The 27,852-nt window shown below is 40.8% G+C and overlaps 1 protein-coding gene across 1 annotated transcript in view; it reads right to left on the bottom strand.

The window, feature by feature from the left end:
- suclg2 (succinate-CoA ligase GDP-forming beta subunit) overlaps positions 1-27,852 on the bottom strand; it is an 89,360-nt gene that overhangs the window by 51,775 nt on the left and 9,733 nt on the right. Inside the window, exon 2 of the mRNA XM_022745158.1 lies at positions 16,415-16,556. Coding sequence (XP_022600879.1) covers positions 16,415-16,556 — 142 coding nt within the window. The remainder of the gene's footprint in view (positions 1-16,414; positions 16,557-27,852) is intronic.

The following is a 27,852-nucleotide window of genomic DNA, read 5'->3' as shown; positions in this document are numbered from 1 at the left end:
GGAAAAGAAAATGGAGGGAAAGAAAGACAGAGAAAAGTGAGGCAAAACGCTTAAGATATAGACCTTGAATGCCCCTTTGAGTCTGCCACTTATCTGTCTATCTAATTGAATAAAGGAGCAAAGAGAAGAAGAGAAAGGTGAGTGTAATGTGTGAAAAGGATTGTGGTGGGAAGGAAAGAAAATTTACACACCAGAGCTCAGCTCCCCTCCACAAGGAAAATTAGCCCAGCACTACTAATCACAGTGTAGTAGAGGAATACCCATCTCGTAATGGACATCTTTTAAACCAGGCTAAGAGGCTACAGCCATGTTGTTGCCTCTGTGGAACTGTATTTAGTGCATTGAGCGCCAGTTTCCTAACATGCTCACAATGACAATGCTAACATACTGATGTTACATGCTATTTGCTAATTAGGGCTAAACACAAAGTATAGCTGAGGCTGATAGGAATGATTAGTTTTGCAGTTATATGGTCATAAATCTAAATATTGGACAAATAAGATTTTTTTGACCTAATGGTGGCACTAGATGAAAAGTCAGGGTATCATTAAAAATCATTGGGATTCATCATCTGGGCACAATGGATATCTGTACCAAATGTCTTGGCAAGCCATTCAATAGTTGTTGAGATATTTCACTAAAATCAAAATATGTCAACCTCATAGTGGCACTGAGGGAAAAGTGATAGGATCACCACAGACAGTGGGTGTCATCCCCTCATGAATGAAATTCATTTATGGTAATCTATCTATATACTGTTGTAGAGATATTTCCGTTTAGACCAGACCCACATTTTCATCTCTAGAACCACCCTGCCAGCATAGCTAACAATACCTTGCATGTACAATATCCTCTTTAAGTGTTTCCTTGTAACTAGCATAGCAAGAACACAATCTCAGTGCAAGAAGCAACTGCGTAACTGCTGGAAAACTTCACATGACCTTGCTCCAATTATAAAACCACCCTGAATCCCCTTTGCTGTCACTGCCACATTACAAGAACTCTCACATCAGGAGGAGGCCCCTCGGCTGTCTATTCAGCATCCTGCCCAAAATCTCCCTCTATTCAAATGGAGTGAGGACACATGATGAAAGATGGTCTCTGGCTAGGTTATTATTATCTAGGTGGGGGAGTTCAGCCATTAACAGGTGGCTGCCATCAGGGTGGTTAGAGGGTGGTAGGGTGGAAGGGGGTGATCCACTGTGCAATGTCTGGAAAGACACCTTGACCTTGGGGGTTCGAGACAAGCTCCTCCCTTGACTGCATTCCAAAAAAGAAAGAAAAAAAAAAAAAAAAAAAAAAAAAAAAAAAATGAACAACATGAACCTCTACAAGCAGGATGGAGAATGTCTAGACAAGAGCTGGTGAGTCTAAGAACTCTGAATGTGCTCACAGCTGCTGTAGTAAGAAAAGGACCCCGAGAAAATAGCCTCTGACAGGGTGGCAGGGATTAAACCAACACTGCATTAGTGAGGCCCGTTCTCCGTGGAGAGTGGAGAGCTGAGAGGGGAGAAACGGAGAGAGAGAATGAGAGAATAAAGGTGTGCTCTTATGCAAAGGGCTTTGAGAGGAGTCATAAATGAATAAATATGTTAATAAAAAACTGCTACTGTGCAAAATTAAAAAGAGTTCAAAGCAAGATGAAATTGTGTCCTGCGGGCATGTGCAGTGGAGAAGGACGGTACAGAGGAAATGACTTTTGCTTTAAAAGAAGAAAAAAAGAAACAAGAGGAAGAACAAAGATGTAGTCCAAAGGGGAGATTGCATTGTTTGAGGTGTGGACAAAGGTAAGAGTACTGACACATTGATGAGGTCCTTAAAAAAAGCCAGATATGGTTTTAAAGTGAAGACATATTAAATATATTAAAAGGCATGTAATGTGCCAGGGAAGGTAATGGGGTGAGAACGTGGCAGGTGTTCATTCCTGCTGCACTAGTAATTGATAGAAAACCTGCTTATTATGCGGCACACAACAAGATATGTAGCAATATCAGCAATTATGAATGGGAACTGAAGGAGCAATGTGCTGATAATAAGAGGGAACTTTATAAAAGAAGAGACAAACCGAGATAAAATGCATTCACATCGCAGCCTCAAAGACTGTGTCCAGAAAAAAGTCTATCATTCTCACAGAAAAAAAAAAAAAAAAAAAATCACTGTAGAATCAAACCAAATCCTCTGGTTAACACTGATACACCACTCTCTGCCCTAATACAAGGAGAGGATAATGATGTCCTCAAAGATCACAGTGGACACGGTGCATGTTAAAGAGCAGGGCGACCATTACCTCGTAGTATGACAGACATGAGATGGCCTCTAACATTCAGACAAAGGTTGGTCCCTAATGAGTGCAGGAGTGGATGGAAATCGGGTAGTAGCAGTACTATATAAAATTAGTCATGCTTTTATGTTCAACCCAGAAACTCGGGTGAACAAGTCTGAAGTTAATCAGTAAAGACAGCACCAAGCACTGTTGAAGAGTCGAAGCTCAAGGTGTTTACACAGTATCAAACCTAACCGAGAGGTCACGCTACTGAGGGTGACACACATCGCACTCGGGAGTATGTTCAGACAGCAATATATTGTACATCCTGTCCGAGATGCTTCCTTAAATGTGTGTTTTCATACGGTGAGTATGCGATTCACAGAGTTACAGATGCACTAGATACATAACAAATCATTTCTTTGCTTGTCCCAACCGCAATAATTAGACAAAACCTCCTGCAGAAAGTGTTTTGGTCATTAGCTGAATGAAAACCCTTCTCGTAGGGGGGGCAGGGGAGACATTGTTGCGTAATCAGTTCTCCACTCCTATTTGTATCATACATGGCCCACTGTGAAGATGCGGAGAAAGATTTTCATCTCCATTTATTTTCTATATCTTGGGGACACAGGGGAGGAGATTAACATTGCACAACATTTCCAATCACATCACATGCAATCGGAGTAATGCGGTCATCATCCTCGGGCCTTACTCATTTCCCAGTAATGAGTGCAAATCAACTCCCAGTCTGCTTGCCAGTGACAGCAGCTGGCAAAGAGAATGTTACTTCTACAATCAGTGTCTCTTTCAGCCTCTTTCTTTATGTGGACTTTTAAAAGGCCTTCTACTCCCCCCTGCTCCCCTTCCACGTAGCCCGTGGGTGGCCAGCAGCAGAGTTAGCGTTGGTCTGATATTTAATTAAGCCTTCGAGGCTATGCCATGAGGGGAATGCTGGCTGGTAAGGGACAGATGTAGGCTGTGCGCCAATCCAGAGGGACTAAGATGGTGCTACAATCTGCATGGAGAGAGAAAACGACCAGGGCGGCCACTCCCCAGCGTCCATGTATGCTGTAATGAAAGTAATGTGGTGGCTAAATGGAGAAGACTAATCAACCTCTTGGGAGAGTGGCGAAAACAAACACAAGCGCACACAGCCACAATCAAACACCACAGGGAGCGTGAGCCTTCCTATGGATGGATGCCATTAACACTAAAAGGAAGGAAAAATGAAACCCAAAGACTTGTTATCTTTCAGCATCTGTGCTCATCATGACAGTACATCTCCTGGCTATGATGCAGGAGACTGTTGATTGCTGCCAAACAGGCGGAAATAAGTCTTTAGGAAAAAAGAGAGGTCTTAAATGTCAGTCTCTCAAACCATTAAAACAAATAATGTAGGCGTAATTATTCTTCTCCCAGCATTTTTTGGAAATAGTTCCCAGCATCTGAAATACAATTTATAATTCAGAGGTATTCCAGTACTATAAGTAGAAAGAACAATCTGTGATTCCATTTGCTTCCATCTAGTGGCACATGGCGAGTCATTAAATAACCTCAATTATGTTGTCAACTGCATATTGATAGCTGCAGAAAGCTATTGGAGCAGCTCTAGCTTTTGACTCACTTCGCCTCAGGGCTTTTTGCTGTGTCACATCCATGGCTCACTGATATTGGGAACAATGAACTCATAACCTACTGTAGCAAAAAGTACCATAGGCAACGCAGGATATTAATGACTTAAAACAGAACTAGCCGATAAGCTTAACTAATTGCATAAGCTGAAAGATGAATATGTGCGTGCTGTTTTCCCTTGCATGTGTATAAAGAAGGTCAAGTTAGGCCAACGCTTTTTTTCCGTGCAACATTCACTATAATAGCCTTGCCAACACATTATTTTTTCATTAAACTTTGGCACCAGCAGGGCTAAGAAATGGAACAGGTCATGTTTAATGTTTAGACTTCTTGTGTGAAGATTTTGTTTAACCACAGTGGTAAAGCTGATATTATCTTGGACAAGTTCAGCTTTCCATAAACCTTTACCATTTCCAATTTTGCCAGGCTGTGAAAAGGTCACAGAGAAAATGGCTCTTCAGTCATGCAGTGATGGCAGTTGAACCAGAAGGAAAGATAGGAAAATAAAATCTTTAGTTTTTCATCTACCTTGACATATAATGGCCTTGGAATTCTTAAAGCTAAATGTGTTCGCCTGTTCAGTTGAGGTTGAAAAGTCAACAAACATTGATAATTCCTACCCACGCTCTACGAAGCCCTCTTGCTAGTGGCATGTCTGTATGACCAAATGTTGGGACTTGTACAACAAACGGACAAACAAACCGATGTAGACACAAAAAAAAGTCAAACATAACAACAATTGGACTTCTTTGTTCAACTTGTACAAGTAAATATATCATTACCATCTCACTGTCTTGTCTGGTTAATCCCCCTGTCCCCCCTGTCCGTCTCTGTCTATAATGATGCCATCTCAGTGTTACTCAGTGGAGGAGAATATCAGTGTCCCGGACTGACAATGGCACCTGTGTTTGACACCTCCTCCAGTCACTGCTTACATGACAGCTGAGTCCTCATTAGAGGACAAGTCCACCTGGCTTTCAGAGATAGATAGCACTTCTAATGACATCCTGAGATGGCCCTGGTCTCCTCTCAATGACAGAGAGGTGCAGTTCAAACCTCTGGCGGAGAGTTTTTCATTGCCGTACAACCAGAGGGGTGACGGTAATGATAACGATGTTATGGAACGATGGGTGCTAAATGACCACGGGGGACATCTGTAGGGAGAATCATTTGTCTCGGAACGAAGCCTCCGCGAAAGAATTTACTTGTATGAAGCCACATCACGGGAGAGTTAACTGGCAAAATACAACTCTGGTTACAAACAACACAGAACTGTGGAGAATCTCCATAAAAAATGTTTAAATAAGTGACCGAGACTCTACACACAGACATGAGCCGCTCCTCACTTCTCATTACTCACTGAACGGTTTTCATCAGTTCAGCATCAACAACAGCAGATAAAACCATTCAAAAAGCCACCAACATCTGCTGCTGCTGATAGACTGCTGGGCAAGAGGACTGGTCGCAAAGCTATTTCCACTGATGAGTAATGAAGCGTGCCTGATGGCTGGAGCGCTCTACAACAAAGCACAATGGTGTTTGTACGTTTCACTCTACTACGATTTCCATCTCTGAACCTCTAAACTCCTAACTCCAATTCATGCTAACACAATTAGGTAGGCTGCATTTATGCAGAGTACGCTGACAACAAATAATAGGCTACATGTTCACTTCTTCTGGCACATTAGTATCGTCCTAATATGATAGAGGGGATGTGTGAGAAATAATTCCATGTCTCACCCACAACATGAATAGGTTAGAGTGCGTAATGAGGAGGTGGAAACACTAAGCTGCTTACAGAAATCAGCTCTTTGAGAGACAGGCCGCTTTACCCTGCAAAGCCTATTTACAGCTGTTAAGACAATTTCAGTCGCATGGCTTTTTCTTACCAAACGAGAGACCTAAGAGCCAGCTTGTGTATGGGATGACAACAGGTCCTTGGAGAGGCCAGAGAAACAGTGTCTCTGAGCACTTGTATTGCATGTGTTTAAGTGTATTTTTGCAGATTCTCATTTCTGTGCACGCAAGTGTTTCTGCATGGAATGTGTTTCTGAATGAAGCTGCTGCTGTGTCTGTCAGCGGGCCACTGTGGCCATCTTAATACCCTTCTGTTTCAAATCAGCCCCTCCCCATCTTCTCTACTCATTGGGTGTGTGTTATCTTGGCAGGTAGTGGAGACAGGAAAACTGCAGACTAACATCTGTCTTCCTGTGTGACAGGCCAGCCCCCTGAAAGGACGAGAGATGTTCTGTCCATCAGCGGAAGCCCTGCAGGGAGTGGGGTGGTGAGCCAGAGATACCTGCAGCTTGCTCCAGCAAACTCCCTGGACTCATTTATTTCCCCTACGATGTGATGAAAGTGGCAAACAAGGACATGGAGGTACTGCTTTAGTACTATGTTTATTTTACAGGATGGTGGGGCATCAGTTGAGTGGTGCTAGGCAATGCAGACAAAGACAGAGGGAGTGACAGAGGATAAGTGGGAGACAGCAACAGCAGACGGACAGAGATAAGAGATGAGAGGGCTGAAAAGAGAGGGAGTTCAGCACAGGAGAAGGTAAAGGTCAGGATGTGTGGGTAAAATGCAGAAGAAAGAGCAATGATGTTTTGACTTGACATTACCAGTTAATAGCTGTGTAAATGAGCCTCAACCCATTTACGTCCAAGTTATTAACATAATACTTGTTTCAAACGCTGGCCATGTAAACAGCAGCAGCATGGTTAATGGATGTAAATTTGTAAAGTGAATTTCTTTTATTAGTGTGCACAGACCAGATCAGTCTCATAAGCATATATAAGCTTCAACAATAATGGCTAAATATTCCACACAAACGAACAAGCAGCAGCAAGGTGAATTCGAACAATCTGTCGTTCTACAGTTAGGTCATTTTGTCCTCTTGCAAACTGCACATTTGCAGTGTACAGCTGACAGAAAGACGCAGTACTGAAAATGTACTACGGACCAAACATTCAAACACAAAATAGCAAAAGTAGTGTAAAAATAAGTAATCTCAGTTTAAGTGGAAGCCAAAGGCTCAAGTCATGAAACAATCAAATCAAAACAAGCCTCTTTGCTCTGTCTTACGAAGTCTTAGTGACAAAAAATCATGAATTTCCTTCAAACTAGACGATAGTGCACTATATGCCACAAAAAGGACTTCAAACACAGGTTTTCCATATAAAACCACATGTATAAAACACATAGTGCCCACACCGCTGTTCTAATAGTATTATTTGAATCGGCTGTATTACAGTGTATATTACAGCATTGTAACCAACCGTTCTGCTACACTACCTACTCGTGTAGCTACGCCAGTTTACAGTTTAATGTTTTACGTCAAAAATGATCAGTGTGATATTTGGAAGGAAATGTAGCTATAGCTTATGGGTAGCCTGCCCTGGGACTGTGCTAAATTTCACCAGTTATGAGCAGCCTATTAACTATCAAACACAGACAGGATCATGGACTGGTGTCTTAAGACCAGGTCAATTGAAAGAAAATCAAATGAAACCTCTGACACAACAGACACAACAGGCAAGGTGCAACAACTTGATGCGGGTAGTTGATAATTAAAACTCCCAGTTGACATTCTTCCATGCAAGTTTCGCCACAATACTATCGAAGTAGTAGGCCCAATTGGTTTTGGGGATGTTTGGGGAGTTAGGTGGTCCGTGAATGGTTAAATGACAAACACAGTTTTAGAGACAATGTCAGTTTTTTTCTTGACCCTAAGCTGGTACATTCTGACCGCTGTATTGACTTCTCTTGTCAAGTGAGAACATCTGTGATCTCAGAGCTCTCAAAATAAATGGAGACAATCATAGTGTTGAGCTAAAACAATATCCTGGCCTCCATATCCCCCGCTCCTCAGATTACTAAGATATTATTGAAGAAGAAATTGGCTGACAAGCCATTGCTTGGGAGATTGATATTCAGGTGAGTAATCAAGATGAAAAAAAGTCCCCACTAAAACTCCTGAATCCACAGGTGCAACCAAAATTTACTTAACTGTATATAATATGCATTAAGCTACATATGCTGCATAAGTCTGCTGCTGATTGCTAGTGGCATCACGTGATGCCTCATATGACAAGTGTGTTTGGGGCTTAGGATGTCCACCGGACCACCAGTGTAACTAAGTTTTCTAAGTACACCAACCTTAAAGTCATCTAAGTTGCAACCATCAAACACTCTGTTGCACTGTTGTGGTTACCTCATAAGGAAATGAGCTAGTTAATTTATCTTGCCATGCGTAGCTGTATAACTTGATAAAATATATAGAAGGTTCTTTGGGCATCATGTTACCGATTGACTTCCCCTCCCACGATGACTCACAAGCTCACCCATTTGAAATGGACATCATGAAACAGGCCCTCTTTTATCATTGTTAGAGCTGCTAGTTCAACCGGGCTACCACAGCAATGGTAACTGCTCACTGATGGAAATGGAATGGCTGGCAGTAAGCGCATGAAGATGGCAATGATACAAGTGCAATATCCCATAAGACTGAGCCTGCATATCCTTTTGAAGTTGAAGAACCCATTGTAAGATTGGTTGCCTCGATAGATGAGCAGCTGCTTCAGTGGCCTCTGTCCAGTAGACCAACAAGAAGAGAACATGACATGGGCTCCAGCTGGTGTACGTACGCAGACAAACACAAAAAGCTCTAAGAGGGTCATCGTATCCCCCACCACTTCAGACACAAACAGAAGTGAAAGGGTCGTGATGGAGCCAACTCTTTTCAGCACTAACTGCTACTGTCAGCGCTTTTCACCAGAGACTCTGCCTCATTTTCTGAAGGGGGAAGATGAAAGTGGTCTTAAAAGGCGCTTGAAGTGTTGAAGTGCACAAGGCAGCTCCAGTGGGGACAGTGTGAATGAGAAAGGAGGGGATGTGCAGTGAGTAGAGGTCTGGCCATGTTCCATGTTTTAACTGTGTTTGACAGTAATATATTTGTCTGTCCCTAGTTGAAAAGGAAGCAGGTCCCATGTGTCCACAAGGAGTACACGGCTTTAGTTTTCTTCTATTCTGCACTCTACTGAAACGCTAATGTGTCCGACCGTTTTCTTAGTCAATGGTGAGACAGGATTGGTATCACACACACAGAGAGCTGAGCATAATAAATTTTTATGACAAAGGATCTCGGCCTTATACAACACTGTGATCCAAATTCAGGTAGGCAAAAATTGGAGAAAAGGCACAGAGAGGGAAAGCAATATGGGAAAAAATATCACTGCATTGCTTCTTACAAATTCACTGCTCCGTGAAGCATGGAATAGCCCTAATAAAACATCCAATCTAGGGCCAGTATTATCAAGATAATGGCTCTATCACTGAGCAAGTGTTGGGACACAATGACATAAAAGGCGAACTGAAGCGCGAGTGATGCTAATGTGCCACAGTTGCATATCACTACTCAGTGCTCACGACAGGGCTTGAGAATTTCTTTTTGATTTGTGATGTGATGTGTGATTCTACACTGCACATCTAACCACAAAGTGATTAACGACTACATTTGGAGAGGTATTTCATAACATTTCAGCTTAGGATATATTAAAGAAATTGTACACTTTATCAATTATGGTCAAATAAAGTTAAAGTTAAATCTATTGTGTGCATTTGAAGGTGGCATCTTCACATGTCTTGTTTTGCCTAAACAACACCCCCAAACCCAGAGATATTTTTTTTACTATCATAGAAGACTAAGGAAACCAGAAAATGAAAAAAATAAATAAATAAGAAGAATTAATGCTTATACAGTGTGAATTTGGGATTTGGACAGATAATCACAGATTAAATATTCACTTATTTCCCATGTTCAAACAGTAGTTCCAGTTCGAACTAAAAGTGACAGCCCTACAGAACATGTTCATTACAGAATGAAAGTCTACCCTGAAATAGTGGTAGACATCAGAGCTTAAAAACGTCTCCATCCACAACAAACAGGTGGGGCCTTCCAGTTGCCACACTGACAGTGAATTCCCCTCAAATACTCTAATATGGAAAAAGCAGATGCAACACTATAAACTGAGGAAGCATAGCAGAAAATCCTGACTGGCCTGTGGGGGAGAGAGGGAGTACGAGGGAGGACTCGAGTGAGATGCAAACGACACACATGGATAACGAAGTCCTCAGAACGGCTTGTGGTGATGCCCATGGTGGGGAGGAGCGTTTCTGTGACAGATGGTACAGGCTAGGCAGTGTGTTGGGTTGGTGGAGGAGCATATGGTACTCTCTAGATGATCTCATACACCAGCGCCAGACCCAGTCGGAGGTGTAAATGCTTATCTGCACTCTGCCAGAGAAAGCGGAACCACTGACATCCCCAGCAAAAAAAAAAAAAAAAAATTTTCACAGCCTTACTAATAAACTATTCTGACGTATCACCACTACTGAGACCTTAACCTTAGACATATGTTTCTTTGAATGTTTACTACCTGCAATCTGAATCCAAAAGTCAATTTAAACCTTTTTTTTCTACACAGTCACACTCACATTCACCATAACATACTATTCATGCATACAATTTTTAGTACTTTTCAATTTTCAACTATCTTTTTATTACACATACTTCACAACTGCAGAAACGCATCGATTTACAGCATCGCCTTTTAATGCACTGCACTCATTGTGTTTGACCATTCATTTCTGGTCAGTGGCTAAGATCCATAATTCTGTGGTCAAAAGAGAACTATAAATGCAATACATTAAAGTGCAGGTACAGTACCTGCCGTGAACCTTGTTTCTCCAGCTGTAGTAAGGGAGGAATTGGAATATAGTGGTATTCCGTCCTCTCCACACCAAAGCGTAAATATGCAGGGTTTTTTACGGCCCAGGAACTTCCTGCCTGTCCTATCACAGTTACAGCTGCCCTAGCCCTCTACGCCGCTGGGTCCTTCCAGCATGCCCTTGGCTCCGTGTCTGGTGTATCCCATGTCTCTCCACACTGTTAGTGATGGGGAAATGCAGTGGATAAGTCTGGGAGTCCATCCAGTGGAGGCTGCTGTGCAGGCAGTCTCCTCTGCACTTCAGTGCACAATGGAAAACCCATTCCACTAGATTCCATCCAGAGAGATAAAATTATCTCACCCATCCTTGGTTTGCTGGTGCATGCCTTCACTCCTCGCATGCTTTCTGGCAGGTTTTGATGATTTAGCATATATTGATGTGAAAATCCAATATAATTTTTAACAAAATGTCTACTAACATTATCACACATACATGATGACTCAGAATTCAACACCAAAATGCATCACACGCTAGGTTGGCTGTGATGAGGCTGCTAGATCCTGTGATGCTGTGAGAAGCTTGCTGCTTGGCCGACATGAGATATTTTAATCGTTAATGATCTGAACACGCATTTTCTCTAGATTTTCCTCATGCTTTGGATTTGAAACTAAGACATGATGCTAAGGTCTCCCTGTGAAGACTGGCATTAACACTGAGGCACAATACACTTTAAGCCAGCATTGTGTGGAAAGATGCTAGCTAATGGTTCACTATGATATCAGTCTCAATTTGCAGATCACAGGCCAGAGGCATAGAGGGGGTCTGAGCTGCCACAGGGAGCAGACGACTAAATGGGCAGACTGAAATCACACAACAGTGTCCTTGGCCTTGAGCTACATGTATTTACACATCATCTGAGGCACAGTTTGAACCTCATTCACTACACTTAAGGGCATTTGAAGATCCCAGTAACCAAAAACGAGTGTCTCCTTTCTGGAAAAAAATAAACAACTATATTTAGCATGGCCAGTAAAATGTTTCATGTTTTTTGATGGAGCAAACTTGTGTTTACTTCAGCCAACTACATTACTGAGTTCTTTCAAGCATGTTGACATATAAAAGTAATACATGGCAGATTGAAACTGATGAACACGTGTTTGTGAGATGAGTGGATCCTATAGATCTCTTTATTTCTGTCTCCCCAACAAAGCCACAACCAAATTTGCACACCTACATACACACACACGCACACACCTGCCTCTTCAAAGAGCTGGCTAATGTCAAGGTAGCTCATATTATTCTGTAAGCCAACATATCAAACTAACTATGCCTCTAATAAGCACACATGAGATTTGACAGCCATGCATAAAAACTGCTCTGTTTACACTGAATATTCATAGCTAGGTGAAAATAAATTAAAATGATTCCTACCTCTGTTAATTGTCATTCTGGCAGTGAAGCTGTGCTTAGCACAAAGAAGTGAAAAAGAGCAGCAGAGGTAGACTGAGGTGAGTGAAGAGTGGGAGAAATTAGGTAACTTTAAGAACTGAAAACAGGACGGAGAGAACAAAAAACAAAGATACAGATTGCACCACAATCTGTCAGGAAGATGACACTAGTAAAGAGGGACAACATATTCCTAACTTATCTGATATGAATTGTTTATACACACACAAGTATATGTTGCTCCCATTCATCACACAGGCTCGCCATGCAGAGAAGATAAGAATCCAAAGCAATGTTTTCTTCCATTGCTGCTTTTTCAATGAATGATTGCTGGGGGAGGCAGGAGGCATGGCAGACATGAAGGGCTCTCGCAGCAAGGAAGGGGAGGGAAAATGTGGTTTTGATTTAGAATTCAGCCTGAAAATCCATCAAGATTTGCTCCACAGATGCATCTGTCAAGCAGGTGGCAACACAAAAAGTGGACTGCATAATCACATTCTTTTTGGCTGTAGCAGGGCACAGGTATGTGTATATGTATATATTCGAAGGCAAACCCAAAATCTATATTCATTACTGGAGTTGGTGATATATCAAGGCTGCTAGATAGTGACCATGCTAGATAGTAACCAGGACTCTGAATATCACACACACAAATGTGTGTGTATATATTTATACAAGCACACAAACCTACATACTATCACAAATATGTGTGGCTTAATTTTTCGGACCTCTTTCGGGTCACATTTTAGGAAGAACTGAAATAGAAGTACTACTGAAACTTGACTGCAGCATCACAGCACCACATAACACCCATCAGTTATTGATTCTGCCCGATAGACATTTACTTGTATTTCTTGTACTCCTGAACAGCGTAGCACATTTTTGGCAGCATGAGTAGGTATTGTCATACTGCTGTAGCCACAAAAAAGAACTAGACACCTGGATGCCTAAAATCTGTTGAGAGACAACTACGACTCAACAAAAAGGAAAACATTTAAATGTATGCTGTGTAACTTCAAGGTCCAAAAGTTTATTTTTCAAACCTACAGCTGCTTGAGCTGCCACACACATACACACACAGACACAAAACCAGAATTAAAAGGGTATGTGTGTCTTGTGGATCTGGGTCATTGGTTTTAGACAGACAGCAGGCGTTAGTATGCCATTCTCTCAATGTCCCAGTGGAGCACACATTACAAAAACTTTGGACTTTCTGATAACTCCCTGCGCAGCTCACCCAGTATGGGGCCACAGAAATCAAACCCTATTCTCCATAAGCCATTAGCTGGTTGTGAGTCACCCATCTGCCACAATGTAAACTCTCCCCTAAGAGTTGTCATTCAAGTTTAAGAGAATCAATGGTCCATGTCGGATATTTTATTTTTCATGTTTTGATAGAGAAGGAGAAAGATATTAAGCTATTTGTCCTCACTTGTAAAAGAACAAATCAATCTGTGTCCACTTTAGGAGAGGTGGACCACTCTGCAGTACATGAGAGGAGTGAGAGGAGTTTCTATATAGCATAGCTGCAATTGAACTGTCAACTTAACCACTTCATGGTTAAGTGAGTGTAGCGGAGAGGAGAGTACTGGCTGGTGTGCATATGTGTGTGAGTGTCTATGTGTCGGCGTGCTCATATGGGCAAACTTATACTACGCATGTCATTCATCTGTGACTGTGCTTCAATGCTTGACTGGTTCACTCCATTGTGTATGCAGGGAACCGGGAGCTCACAGCAGGATATCAGCACCACCCAGAAATCCATTTGCTCCTGGTCACTTCAGATACCCCAACCATCCACATCCCCTGCACACAGTACCCCGTGTGCTCCCCAGTGGAAAGCCATGAGACCGAGCTTCGTCCAGAGCTGGCTTCACACCCCGACTCCCCCTGGGAGTCAGCGCTTGGCAGCCTCAGTTTGCATTTCAGCTCAACAGATCTTTAACTTAAGAGGTTACTGATCTCCCTCTTTCTCTCACTCTCTATCACATTCATGTATGACCTAACATAGCCCAAGAGTGAGCCATACACAGACACATTGTGCATCTGATGAAATGAAGCATCGGGGGATGCTCTCATGCATGCTTTAGTGAGCCAGCAGCGGTCACAGGATACAAAAAGTGTGAGAAATAGACACACACGTACATGGACACTGACCAAAACTTAGTGCATAAATAGAGATAAGACGATAAAGCAGCTGTGTGAATTACACTATGGGAACAAAGGGGTTGATTTACTAAGCCAAGCGCAAATTAGTGTCAGAGCTGCAATAATGTGCGTTGGCACATGTTTTCAATTTAGCTGGGAATTTACTAACACTCATGATATGAGTGGTCACAGCCACAGTCGAGTTAACTTGAATGCATTGCTACTAATTAAGACTGGATGCTTGGCTTTTTAACACGTGTCTTGTCTATTTATGGAAAGCAATGAAGTGCAAAAGAAAGTGGAACTTCTCTGCTACTGGGCTTGAAATATTGGTTGAAGAGACCAATAAAAATATTTCATAACTGCAGTCATGCAATTACCCCTACTGCGGTGGACAATCTGCAATGATAAATCACTTTCAGCCATCTTTTCCCTCTGCACATATTTTGCAGTTCAACATAGAGATGACCTGAAATACATATTAGAATAACCCACAACCACCTTTCTGTTGCCAGTACAAAACTTCAATGCAGCACCATGATGTTGTTTCATGTACAAATGTTATCTGACTTTTTAGCATCTAAAAAAGCACTGACAATCCTGAGTTGTAAGTAAATCAACCCTTGAGGTCAGCCTGGGTTTTATTAAGCTGTCTATTCCCTTCTAACTCGTCTGTCCTGAGTTTTCTGTCTCTCCATTTCTTCCCCTACAAAGCAATATAGGTACTGTCATGAAAATATATATCCTATTCCTCCTATTCAGTTTATCTTTGTCCGCATCGTAACCAGGGCCACTGAAAGCAGTGCCCCGGGCGCTGGAGCCTAAAGGCAGCAGTAAGAGTCGAATCTCATGCTTGACAACCAACCTGGATACACTATCAGAAAGGCGCTGCTGTAGTTGGAGAGGACACTGAATAAAATATAAATCTGAGGGTGGAAATATACACTGTATGTGTTGGGCAGTTTGGTGTGTGGGAAGAAAGTAGAACAAGGAAGGTAGGGAATGGAAGCGAAGGCTATGTGTGGGTGCATATAAATGTGTGTTAAATCATCTTTGCTCATGCAAGTAAAATGCATTTGTGAAGATTTGTGCTACAAGAATAAAATTAGAGTTCCAGTCACTTCCTTACATGGCTCTGAGCGAGTGTCTGGGGGCAAAACCCCAATTCTAACCAAGGATTAAAAATAAATAAATTACAAAAAAATAAATAAATAAAAAAAATAAAAAAAAGCAAAGCGTGAGAAGCTGAACACGAGAGGTTGTGAAACAAATTAGCGCGGATGAGTGCCATGATGAAAAACTGAGTAGGCACAACCACTAAGCTCAACAAATACAGGCTCACCACACATAAGCAAACACGTAAAGATGCGATTAAACTTGATAAAACTTCAGCCCTGATTAACCACAGGCATCTGCACGTCCTGTGGCAGGGCCGAAGAGCAATGCTGCACAAATAGGCCTGTCAAAGTTTCACAGCGTACAGCAGCACAAGTACACAGCAATTACATCCAAATCACAGTTTACTCAAGATCTAAATCATTATCAACACTGAAGTAATAAAGAATTAGCTTATGTGTAAATCTACAAAATGAAAAAAAATACTTGTTTACCGTACAAATAACTTTCTATGTATTTCAACAAACCTCATGTGTTGCAGGAGCAAAGAGCTTGTTGCATTGCAGTACAGCAATGATGAGACCATTTCTACTCATTGCAATGTCATCAAAGAACTCAGATCACCATCATGTCATTTCAACGTAGTTTGAAATAAAAGTCTATCCTGGATCATATATTTCCTGTATGTAGGTTGTGGCTGCTAGTGCTACAACAACATTAAACACTGTTGTAACTGTGTTAAATAATCAAAAAGAATTAACAGAAAACATAGGAAATAAAGAATTTCCTCAAAGTAAATATTCTACAACGTAATTTATTAATGAAAGGACTGTTTATAGCATCGGTACCTTGACTTATTGATTTGAAGATATCTTACTGACACCAGTATCGAGCAATTTCCATTCCTACTGAGGAATGCTGCTCCTTTCTTTGCAGAGGAAGGTGAACTGGATGATTGTGTGTGTGTGTGTGTGTGTGTGTGTGTGTGTGTGTGTGTGTCTGTGTCTGTGTCTGTGTCTGTGTCTGTGTGTCTGTGTGTGTGTCTGTGTGTGTGTGTGTGTGTGTGTGTATTCTACTCACCGAGTCTCTTTGCAGCCTCCAGAGCCTCAGAAGCCGTGTCGGCCACATAGAAGCGCTGGACAGCGACGCCACTCTCTTGCATCAGCTTCTTGCTCTGGTACTCTTGCAGATTCAGCCATCTCCTGGGACTCAACCAGGTGCACTGAGGAAGAAGGGAATGGAAGGGGAATGGAAGGAGGGAGGCAGAATGAGTGAGTCTGACTTTTAAGTAAAAGAGAGTTAACACATTGCTATAAGGTACCCATCTCGAGGTTTCCATCACACCTAATGATCACAATTTCTCCTCTTCAGCTCAACATCTCCCCAAGCCTGCGCGCTCTCCGCTAAGGTGTTTTACATCACACAACACCAAAACATGTCTTACACCTGCCTGAGTGCACAGGCTACTTCCTTTCTCCTCTTCGCTCCTCCTTGTCTCCCCCCTCTTACCACCTTTCTCTGTCTCCTTTTCCTGTAATGAGGCAGGCAGCCTGGCCTGAGCTGCAGGACAGCTCAGAAGCTGTTTGCTCCATCAGCAGACATGGGCCCTGTCAGCTCCAGCTGTTGTTGCTATTAAAAAAAATTGACTTTTTAATGTGACGGAGAGACAGAGGCTGTGTTAGAGTTGGAGACTCCCCCTGCACCAGCCCACACTACCATGGGTGTGTGTGTGTGTGTGTATGTGTGTGTGTGTGTGTGCGCGCGCGCATGCAAATGTTTTCACAGGAAAGATCTTCAGGGAGTCGTTAAGAAGAGAAAGGCCAATAAAGTAAAGGGAAAACAAGGATTGCGAGGTAAATTATGGTTCAGCATGTAAATGATGGTTCAGTGTGTATATTTCTTTACCCAGTGAGGATAAAACTAACATGATAATAACATCGGGATCGCACTGCATTATGCTGCAGACTAAGTCAAGTTAAACTGACCTAAGCTGTTACATCTGTCACGGCTAAACAAGACATTAGTTATTCAGGACACCTGCATGAACATAAGGGGCATGTGCATATCATAATGTAGAAGATAATGGTATCTTGTCATCATTAAGATGTTGTAGAGTAAGTTGCTGGCATATGTCACCATATTATATACCACCAGAATATTCTTAGTAATAAACTTTCAATACTACATCAATTCAGCAAAATCAAGTGCTCCATCCCACCAGCTGTGCTCAAGTCTGCACGGTCAATAATCTGCTCTTAACAGTCATCACCAGTTTTTAAAAGAAGTAGCCAGCTGCTCCAGGTTGGTTCTATACCCAACAGTAGGAAAAATACATTACTGTGGGGACGGGCACAACTAAAATATGGCAATAGAATCAAGCAGCGCACCACACCTTGAAATTGAATCGGAGTCCTTTTAAACTGCCTGACAAAAATGATGGCAGTCGTAAGTGGAATTATTTTGCTCAAACACAGGGCTCCAGACTGCGACCAAAATGGTTGCATATGCAACAGTTTTTTTAAAATTAAAATTGAATGTGGCAACTGTGCAAGTGCTTGATGATCATTAGGCTTTGTTTTGGTGCCACTGCGTACTCTTTTCTTTCTCACTGGCTCAGTCGGTCTCTCTCTCTACCTGCACTCTCTCTGGCTGCACACGCACACTGATGATGAATTCAGCTGTTCCCATGTTCCAAAGATGAAGCAGTCTATAGCTGATTATTTCAAAAAAAAAAAAAAAAAAAAAAAAAAAAAAAAAAAAAAAAAAAGACACAAAATGAGGAGAGAGAGGAGGAGAGAGAGGAGGAGGCTGTTGGAGAGGGAGAGCCAACGAGAGGCCCCGACTCAGACACAACTGATGGTGAGAGTGCAGGCTGCAGGGAGAGACCAACTGAGCCAGTGAAGAAGAAAAAGTAGCTACTACTTTCAATCACCATAGCTAACGCAGTAGCAGTATCAGGGTGAAAGGATATATTTAATTTTTCATTTATTTATTTTATTTTTAATTAAACCACTGTATAGATGATGAAAGACGAGCTGATCAAGCAAATCAAACATCTTTTTAAGATTTTCTCATACAGTAGGAACCAAAAAAAAAAAGAAAAAAAAGAAAACTGTGCGCATCATGGAGGGAGCAAAATGCAACCCCCACTAACCCTTAGTGGTTATTCATGATTAAAGGCTAATGAGCTTGGGATGGTTGCTCTAATTGGGAAAGCCAAGTCAAACCTTTTTTTTTTTTTTTTTAAATCTAAAACTAAGCACAGTCAACAGTCAATTGGGCCTCTGAAAGCAAAACCAATCCACAATCCATGCCAAAACCAACCCTCTGTGTGCCACACTACACTGTATTAGCATGCTTTCTCCACTCCAACTCTCATGAGAGCCTGTCAGCAGACTTCATTAGAGCCAAAATGGGTTGTTTTCTGGGCGAATAGTACATGTTGATCCATATTGGCCTCTTCTCTTGCATAAATGAATACAGTAATGAGGGGCATCTGAGGGTCACCTCTGCAGTCTCGTCTATGATACCATACGTTTCGGTTATTGCAGTTTGTATGTTTACATGTGGTGCTATGCTTTCCAGTTTATCCTCCATAGTAGCACTCTATAGCAGCCGATGCTGATGATGTGACTCTCTCCCAGCAGTCTGGGTTCAAAGGCAGGGCAATATATGAATTGTATAAAGATCTGAAAAGCAACATGAATAACAAAAGAATGAATGTAAAAAAATATATATATATATATATAGGAAAAATTAGAAAAGAATTTTAAAAAATTCAAATGAATTTGGATAAAATGTAACTGCCGTTTCTGTCTGCCTATCTCGGAGCAAAACTTGGCTGGTGTGGAAGACTTAAAGCATTTACTCTTCTTCTGCCTGTCGCTTATTCCTACGTGTTCATTTCAGCGGAACCCATCCACACAGCCTTAACAAGCCAAGCTGCAGAACAGGTTTCCTCTGTTTTGTGGACTCATTTGACTGCTGTCAGATACCTGCAGGGCCTCCACTCTTAAAACATCCCCTTCCCTTGCCATTCAAACTGTTCGCTTTGGGAGGATCAGCATAGCGAGCATGATGCACGTCTATCTCCTTCTGTCAGTCCATCTTTTGGTCTACATTTGACTAAAGAAACTGTCATAGGACCCACACTTTTTACACATCTTTTCAACAGGAAGTATTATCAGATCACATTGAGACATATTAACTAGCACATCCAACCATTCAGATAAAATTTTTAATCCAAACAATCAAAAAATATCAAACTATGGTCAAGTCTGCACTGCAATCAGATGTTGATAAAGTGTGGAAAGTATTCGAAGACTGATAGGGACACACTGGTGCCTATAATAGCAATGCCACTCTCCAGAGTCAATCGCAACTCTACTGGTTCAATATTTGCATGTGAAACTCATACAACAACTTTGTGTTGGAGATAACAATCCGCCAGTGACGTCACTTTTGGCTTCACTTTTGGAGAAACTGAGAGGTTCAAGATAACAATAGAAGCATAAATCCCCCTGCCGGCTGTAGTCTCCAGCACGACTAACAATTATTTATAACTTATAGCTTGGAAATTTTAACAAAAGTTTGGTAAATTTTGTACATCGGATCACAAAAGATCCATTTCAAGCACAAGTGAAACCATGTTTGTCAATACAGGAAAAGTCCCAATAAGGTTGAGAATACAGGAAACAATGACTAAAGGAACATTACTGCAATACACAGACTCATAGGAAAAACATGGACAGACATGGGAGTATTGTAAAATGACAATAATGTGACCTGAAGTCACATGGTCTAAAAGGACAAGAATACATTCATCTCAATTCCTGCTGCATTATGGACGTGCCTTTGTAGAGAAAGAGTCAAAACTCATGCCCTTCCCAAACCAGTTTACTGGTAATCTAATGCAAATACATTATCAGACCTCAATTGAAATGGCTCCCCTGTCTCCCAAATACAGGGGGAGTGAGGGTAAGAGAGGAAAGGAAGAAGGCAGAGTTCCCAAAATAACAGCTGCTGCTTACTGGAGAAGTCAAGTGCGGCTGGAGGTGTCCCTCCAGGCACTGACAGTTACCTTTGGGCAAAACACCAGAGAATGGAAAGGAACCTAGGGCACTTTTTAGTATGTACCAGACACAGGGATAATCTGTGTGGATTGAAATGGATGAAACTGACATTTTTGCTCATCAAGCTACACTCAGCAACCCATAACAACAAAGTGAAAATGTGTAAAGAATTTTGTGCAGATCAAAAATCATACACCAAAATCTACTGAAAATTAGTATGAAATATTCAGAGCTTTAATTCAGTACTTTAATCAGAATTTAGGGAAGGATGAATGCAGCCAGTCTCTCTGTTCCTGCCACTAAGAAGCACCTACATAGCATACTGTATGTTGGCACCATCATGCTTCACTGTAGGGATGATATCATCCAGGTGATGAGCTGTGCCTGGTGTTATCCACACATAGTATAGGTGTCTGCCCAAAGGGTTCAATTATTGTCCCTTCAGACAAGAGCATCTTTATCCTCTTTCTCTCAGATTACTTTTACTCAAAGTGGCTTCCATCTCACGACATAAAGGCCTGATTTGATGGAGTGTTGCTAGGATGGATGTCATTTCAGCAGGTTCTCCCATCTCTGCAGAGGACTCCTGAAGCTCTGTTAGAGCAACTGTTGTGTTCGTGGTCACATCCATGACCAGGTCCCTTCCTGACAAAAATGACAATTTAATCAATTTAAAATTAAATCTACAACACAACAAAAGAATACTTTCTGACCTCAAAAAGGCATTTAGAAAATTTCTGGTGCCTGACTGATAAAAACTGGTTTGTTATGTAACTTGTTATTCAGGCTGCAGTTTCGTTAATGACCTCTGTGGCCATTGTAACCTAGTTTGAGTAATTTACATCCTGTTATCTTCATATCATCTATCACTTCAAACAAGTTTAACATTAGTACATATCTACAAAGATATGAAAAAACTATTAGCGGCTGAAATATAAAGAATAATGTTGTTCAGATTGTGTGCAGTAATCTTTCCCTCCCTTTGTACAGACATTTTGAGAATTTACCTCGGTAATTAATCATTTAATATGTAATTAGCAATCGTGATGGCACTGAAATTCATTTTAACCCTAGCCCTCTATATTTTACAATGAATTCTTTATTTATAATTAGACCATAAGTGTATTAATATCACTATGTTTTGATGGTGTTACATTTATTATATTTCCAAATTTCTTGTTTTTCAATTTACAGCTTGAGTACTGAAGCTGAAGACAATTTTCCACATTGGTGACAACTGAGCTACCTGACTAACTAACTAAAGCAAACCACACTGCCCCACTAGGCTGGCAGGTATACACTGCAATGTGAATGCATTGGGGATGCAGGAGAAAGATCTCATCAGAAACAAATTACAATTTTTTCCTTGATGATTTTTAATACACCATAATAAATTCAGAATCAATATTTATAGTCAGCATATTTGAGGCATGTAATTGTTTTTCCTTTTTTTTTTTTTTTTAAACTACCTTCAAAGTGCATTAAATGGAACCTGGCTGGAACAACACATTCATTTCCAGGTCATACTACCAGAATATGGATAATAATAATAATGAGCGATTCATTCAAACTTCATGAATGATGAATTAAGAACTTATTGCCTACGTAAATGTTTAAACTTACTATATGGTAAATACTGTAACTGTTGACTGGTATTAAAGGATGATGTTGACTTTGTCTATTTTACCTGACTTCCATTATTTGTGATGTGAATAATGACACATGATTAGCTGTATTAGTGAACTCTTTGAACTCCACCTATGTGTGAATCACTTTTTCTCATGTGAGCGTTCTTCATTATGCTCTGATATCAGCCTGATGCCTGAAACTGTTATTAATGAGCAATGAATGACAACAGCAGTTCTTTTTTTGTATTGTTTACTACCCTCCTACTGCTCTACAAAGACTTTTTGACATGCGCAGGTATTCTTGACTACTGCAAATCCTAATTAAAAAGATGAAGTGAGGCTTTATATTACCACAGCTGTTTGTGAAATCTGTCATGGTAAAGTCAAGCAATGCTGTAATACAACCAGCATGCGGGCACATCTGGTTCGACACCATTCAGAGGTAAACAATGAGTAACAAAACAGGAGGCAACCTGTTGCTTTACCTGCCAACATATTCTGGAAGAGATATTCTCATTATTTATAAAAATAGATCTGAGCCCCCAAACAGTGCAGCACACTGCTTCTCGAATTATAAGAATTCTTTCTTAAAATATCATTAAAAGGGAACGTACTGAAATGTTAAAGATTTGCTATAATGATGCAAAGTGTGAGGAGATATTTCAGGAATCCACTGTTTTTGAAGTAAAAATTCTGTTTATTTTTAAAGAGACAACATAAAGTGATCATTATATTCATCAGTAAAAAAGATAAATACCTGTGTTAGAAACTCTCTCACTCTGGGGTGTTGTGGTAGATTTATGGCTAAGACACATACTAAATACTATGATTACTATATTCTCAGTTGGATTTTAGCTGGGGACCTCTGTTGAACGTCTTATCCCGTCTCTCTCCCCTCAATTGCTGTCAACTTTCTCCTGTCCATTTTCAAATAACGGCATAAAATGCCCAGAAAATCTTCAAACAAAGAGAAAATCTGCAGTTCTTTGATAAAAAAAAAAAAATCTGTGGTACAAGATAAAAATGTGAGGAGAGAGGCCAACTCTGATTCCCAATGGGCATTTTGGTAAGAAACATCCAATCACAGAGCTCTGTTTCATGCGCAACTAATGGTGATCTGAAGCTAAGGATTACACGTGGTAGAAACCAGATAACAAACTCAAAAGTTTAAATCAATCCCCTTTTAGACTCCAGGTCAGTGGGATTCATCAATTATAGTGTAGTTTTGCAATAAGCAACCATTCTGAATCTGCTATAGCTCAGATTCTTGCATCTGACTGGCTTTATCCCCATAGCGTAGCAGCTGAGGCTCGTGGGTACCATAGTGATCACAGCGATTTGCCATCCTAAAACTGAACTTCTCATTAGCTAAGATAAGGTAAAATAAAAATGATCACATCTATGCATATGTGACAATTTTTTGTGAGTGTGCGAGTTAAAATTACACATGGTCGTTGCATGATTATTATTCATTAGGCTGTTTTGGTGCCTTGCACGTACTGTGTTATAGTTGAAGGTTTTTTTTTTTTCCCCCTTCAATGGCTCGCTCGGTCTGACTACATGACCTCTCATCAGAATGCAGGCGCAGACAGGGACAGACAGAGAAACTGGGCTAACTCAGTACCCATGGTTGCGGTACGAGGGCAATGCTATGTTGTGTGCGTAGTGTAAGCAATGTGGTCCATTGATTGCAGACAACTCTAACCTTGTTACTAAGTCAATTTAAGCTTAAACTCCTGCAGTTTAAGCACAAAACCTGCTGGAACTGAGCCCCTCCCCTCTTCTTTTCAGGAGAACGAAATGGTAATCAAATATAAATTTTGCCAGAGCCAGGGGTTAAATTAGGCCAGGGCCTGTGATTGATTTTAAGGTGATCGGTGACTAGGAGCATAATTTGCCGATCTACCGATCACATATTGATAATGAAAATCTGCCGATCAATCGGGGCATCCCTATAAAGTAATATTATTGTGTATGCTGTAAAGTATTATTTGTGGGCGGCTGTCGCTCGGGAGATAGAGTGGGTAGTCAACTAAGCAGATAGTCAGTAGTTCGATCCGCAGCTCCGCCTCCGCATGTCCTTGGGCAAGATACTGAACCCCAAGTTGTGTTCCAGTGCGTGTATGGATGTGATGTGCACTCGGAGTGGTCGATAAAACTACAAAAGCACTATGTAAGTGAAATCCATTTATTAGAAATCACCAAGGAGACTCCCATGAGTGTTTCAGTGTTGAGGAGCATGAATAAAGGAGCAGAATAACACTAAAAGAAAAGTTTAAAATTGGCAACTGGCTTCTCCAACTGTGCCACTGTGTGTTGTCTTACAGAATTATAATACAAATCGATTTGCCACTTTAAGAAGAGCTATATTGTAAGGAAGTCGCTCCTGTAGAAAACACTTAATCATCATAGACTAATCATGACTACAATTATGGTTTCAGTCACTCCTAGTCCTGCTTAATGCTATCAAATAGTCAAATCATGATACTGCTGAGGTCTTGACAGGAGAGGAATAATCCAAGTGCAACATGTCTGCCCTGGAAGAATGCATTAAGTGGCGGATGGCAGTGTGGCAGCAAAGCAGGCAGGCAAGCAAGCAGCTGGCCTCCAGTCCCCTGAGACACTCTCTCTACAGTAATTATCATCAGCAGCACTCTAGAGACAACCCTACCCATTCTTTCTATCCAACTACTGCTCTACTTATTCTTAATACACACACGAAAAGAAGACAAGAATAGACACACATGGGATGCGCTGTGCACACTGGCGAAGAGACACTGTGGCAAAACCAAAGTTGTATCTTCTGACATGAGTCCAAGTTGGGATGAAGTATTCACAGCAAACTCTTCTACACACAAAAGCACTCAAGATCTTTCTCATGAATGTATCCAAGAGAAGAGAAGTGGTACGCAGTGGCAAGAGAGAGTGGTGACAATGATATACAGCAATATTCTCTATTTATATATGGAGATGAGCAGAAAAAAGACATTTAGGGAACAGGTCTCATTCATTCTGCAAATCAAAATGGACAGGATGTCTCTGTAGCACTAATGTTACTGAACACAAAAAGAAAATGACTTAAAACGCAGAAACTTGATTGTAAGCTTTCACTTCAGTAACTATACCTCAGCTAAAGGTCTGTCTCCTTTCTCTTCCTTTTAACAAGTTTTTCTTAAAATATGTACAAAGCACTTGGCTCACTGTCAAAACACCAGAGGTAGTTTCTAAAATAGCAAAAGATGGCTTAGACCTGAGAAGGTTAATTCTTAATATACAATGTTGTTGAGAATAGTTAAATGAATAAATAAATAATGCTACATGATAAATAGAAGGCTTCAAATAGACCCTGTGATTCATGATCGGTATCATCTGATACTGCCTCTAGTGATGGGTGATTGGCCCCCAGAAATCCTGATCGGAGCACCCTCAAAAAAATTAGTACCTGGCTTTTCCTTTAGGTCAGGGACACATTCATTTACAGGAGGTAAAAGTATGCCATTGCTAAATCCATGATGACATTGTTAATGTAACACCACTCTAATAATAGTCTCAATTGTGTTTTACACCCTTGCAACTGCATTCGCTTTTGAGCAAAAACTTTTATTACAAAATTCAAACATGACAGAGGAGAAAGAAGCTGAAGTCATACTGAGGAAGCACTTATTCTGTGGAAGAATTTTGCTTTCAGCAGGCTTGCAGCAAGAGTCTTGACATTCAGCGAGTGATCACAAAATGTCACGGCAATACTTTAGCAGGGGTGGATACTGACTTTTTTTCCTTTCTTAAAAAAGGGCTTCTTGTTTTAAGCCAAAAACAAAAGTCCTACCTTCAGTCAGATCCTTGTGGTGCTTTTGATTAATGTTTTGATCAAAGTTTCTAACTTTGGGAATGCTCACGTAGTGAGGTGCAAATCAGTGTTAGTTTCAAGTACATCAAAATCAAGCAGGCTGTTGTCTGAGGTTATTTCTGGTAAAGCAGAGGGAACATTTGATAAATAAAGCATGGTGTACTGGAGAGGAGTTGTGCAACATCTTTTTATCTTGATGGACTTCCATTGGGTTAATGGCTTAGAACAAAAATTTAAATCTCCAGATCTTATTGTATTATAAGTGATCAAGGCCTTCAAAATAAATAGAGACAACATTATGAATGTAAATAGAAGATTACAGTCATTGCAAGTTTGCCACAAATTAAATAATTAAATAAAAATAAAAAAGGGCAAAATTGCCTTTTAAATAGAAATGAGTCCACAGATACAGGGCATGCAAAATTCATGCAACCCTTGAAATCTGCAGTCTCATCAATCATATATGCTTATATTGTCTCCTTAAACTGATATTTAGCCTAAATCATGTTTTAAAACACTTAATGTTTCCCTGGTATATATGTTAGTAAAACTCAGAACAATTGACACAGTGACAAAAATATAGCTGCAAGCAGTGATGTGGGGGCCAAGCAGCCCAGCACTACCACAGAAACATGATGTTATTAAAGGGCATTGTTGTAAGCACTCGCATCAAGTTTCATGTCAGTTTATTAAAGATTATTATTCAAGTTTTGTCAGGCTTGGTTTGAAGTTAATCTGTATCAATTTTGGTTAAGATCAGACACAAAAATTTAGATTTTAAGGAAAATGCATCAACAGTCATAAGGAAAAATGCAATTTGCTTTATCTCATTGCCCCCTAGAGGCCAAAGGACACCTGATTTCTTGATGGGGACCAGAGTCTGTGTACGAAGCTTAGTTGTCATACATGAGCGTTGCTCAGATATGACCTCACTTCCATTGTCAAATTTTTTTTTTTTTTTAATAAAAAAAAAAAACAGGCGGTAACCTTTGTGAGGCTTCGTCTGAAGAGCATCTGGGCCAATTTTAGTGTAGACTGGACAAAGTTTGTCTGTGAAGTAGCGAAACCTAATATGGCGGAAATTACTGGACATGCAGTTCAAAACTTACAGGCATGGCCACTGAACACACCTCCAACTTTGACCTGTTAGTGGTGCTATAGCACTTGACGCACAGACGTGAAACTTGGTCAAAAGCCTCACTGGAGTGATCTCCAATCAGCATGCCAAACATACCTTGGGGCTGCCACAGACTCCCATGGCAGAAGAAGAAGTTTAAAGAAGAAGAAGAAAAAGAGGCAGAAACACAATGGGTTTTCTTTAACAAAATCCAGCATTAATAAATGATGCAGTATGTTAACACAATTTGACCACAAACTATGTAGTGGCTTAATGTTAAGGTAAATGCAAATTCTATAGCAGCAAAGTAGGTAAACAAACCTCAAGACAACAACTCACAGAGACATTTCCTACAACTAAATTGTGTTGACACGCACAAGTTAAAAAAAGAACAGAGGAATAGTTGGAACATTAAAATGTGCTGAATAAACTATGTCACCATACGGCCACTCTCTTCACAGAGCACCCAGAGTGGCGTTACCCTCACACAAAGGCATACAGAGGACAGACAGTGCTATGGCAGCAGCTGCATCAGGTTGCCAAGTCCCTGTCTCAGCTGTACTAATCCACGAGTGGCATTGAAGGACAAAATCTTGGTATAGTCAACGATACTCCAACAACACTTCTTTAGCTGGTCCATATGGTATTCAGCACAGCATCATGCAACATCAGGACCCCTCCTAAGAGGCACAAAATTGTGCAGTCTCATTTTTGGTTGAGAGCAGCATGCACAATGTCAAACCACACTTGTTATGAGAAGTGTCATCACATTGAGGATGTCTGATCTTGGCACTTTCCAAAGTCATTTCAAGACATGCCACTACTCTGTCGTTTGCCCTTCTGTTAAACTTAAG

This window comes from Seriola dumerili, unplaced genomic scaffold, assembly GCF_002260705.1.
Source record: "Seriola dumerili isolate Sdu_G_001 unplaced genomic scaffold, Sdu_1.0 BDQW01000088.1, whole genome shotgun sequence".
In the NCBI taxonomy this organism is placed as follows: domain Eukaryota; kingdom Metazoa; phylum Chordata; class Actinopteri; order Carangiformes; family Carangidae; genus Seriola; species Seriola dumerili.
This window is presented reverse-complemented; position numbering and strand designations above follow the sequence as displayed.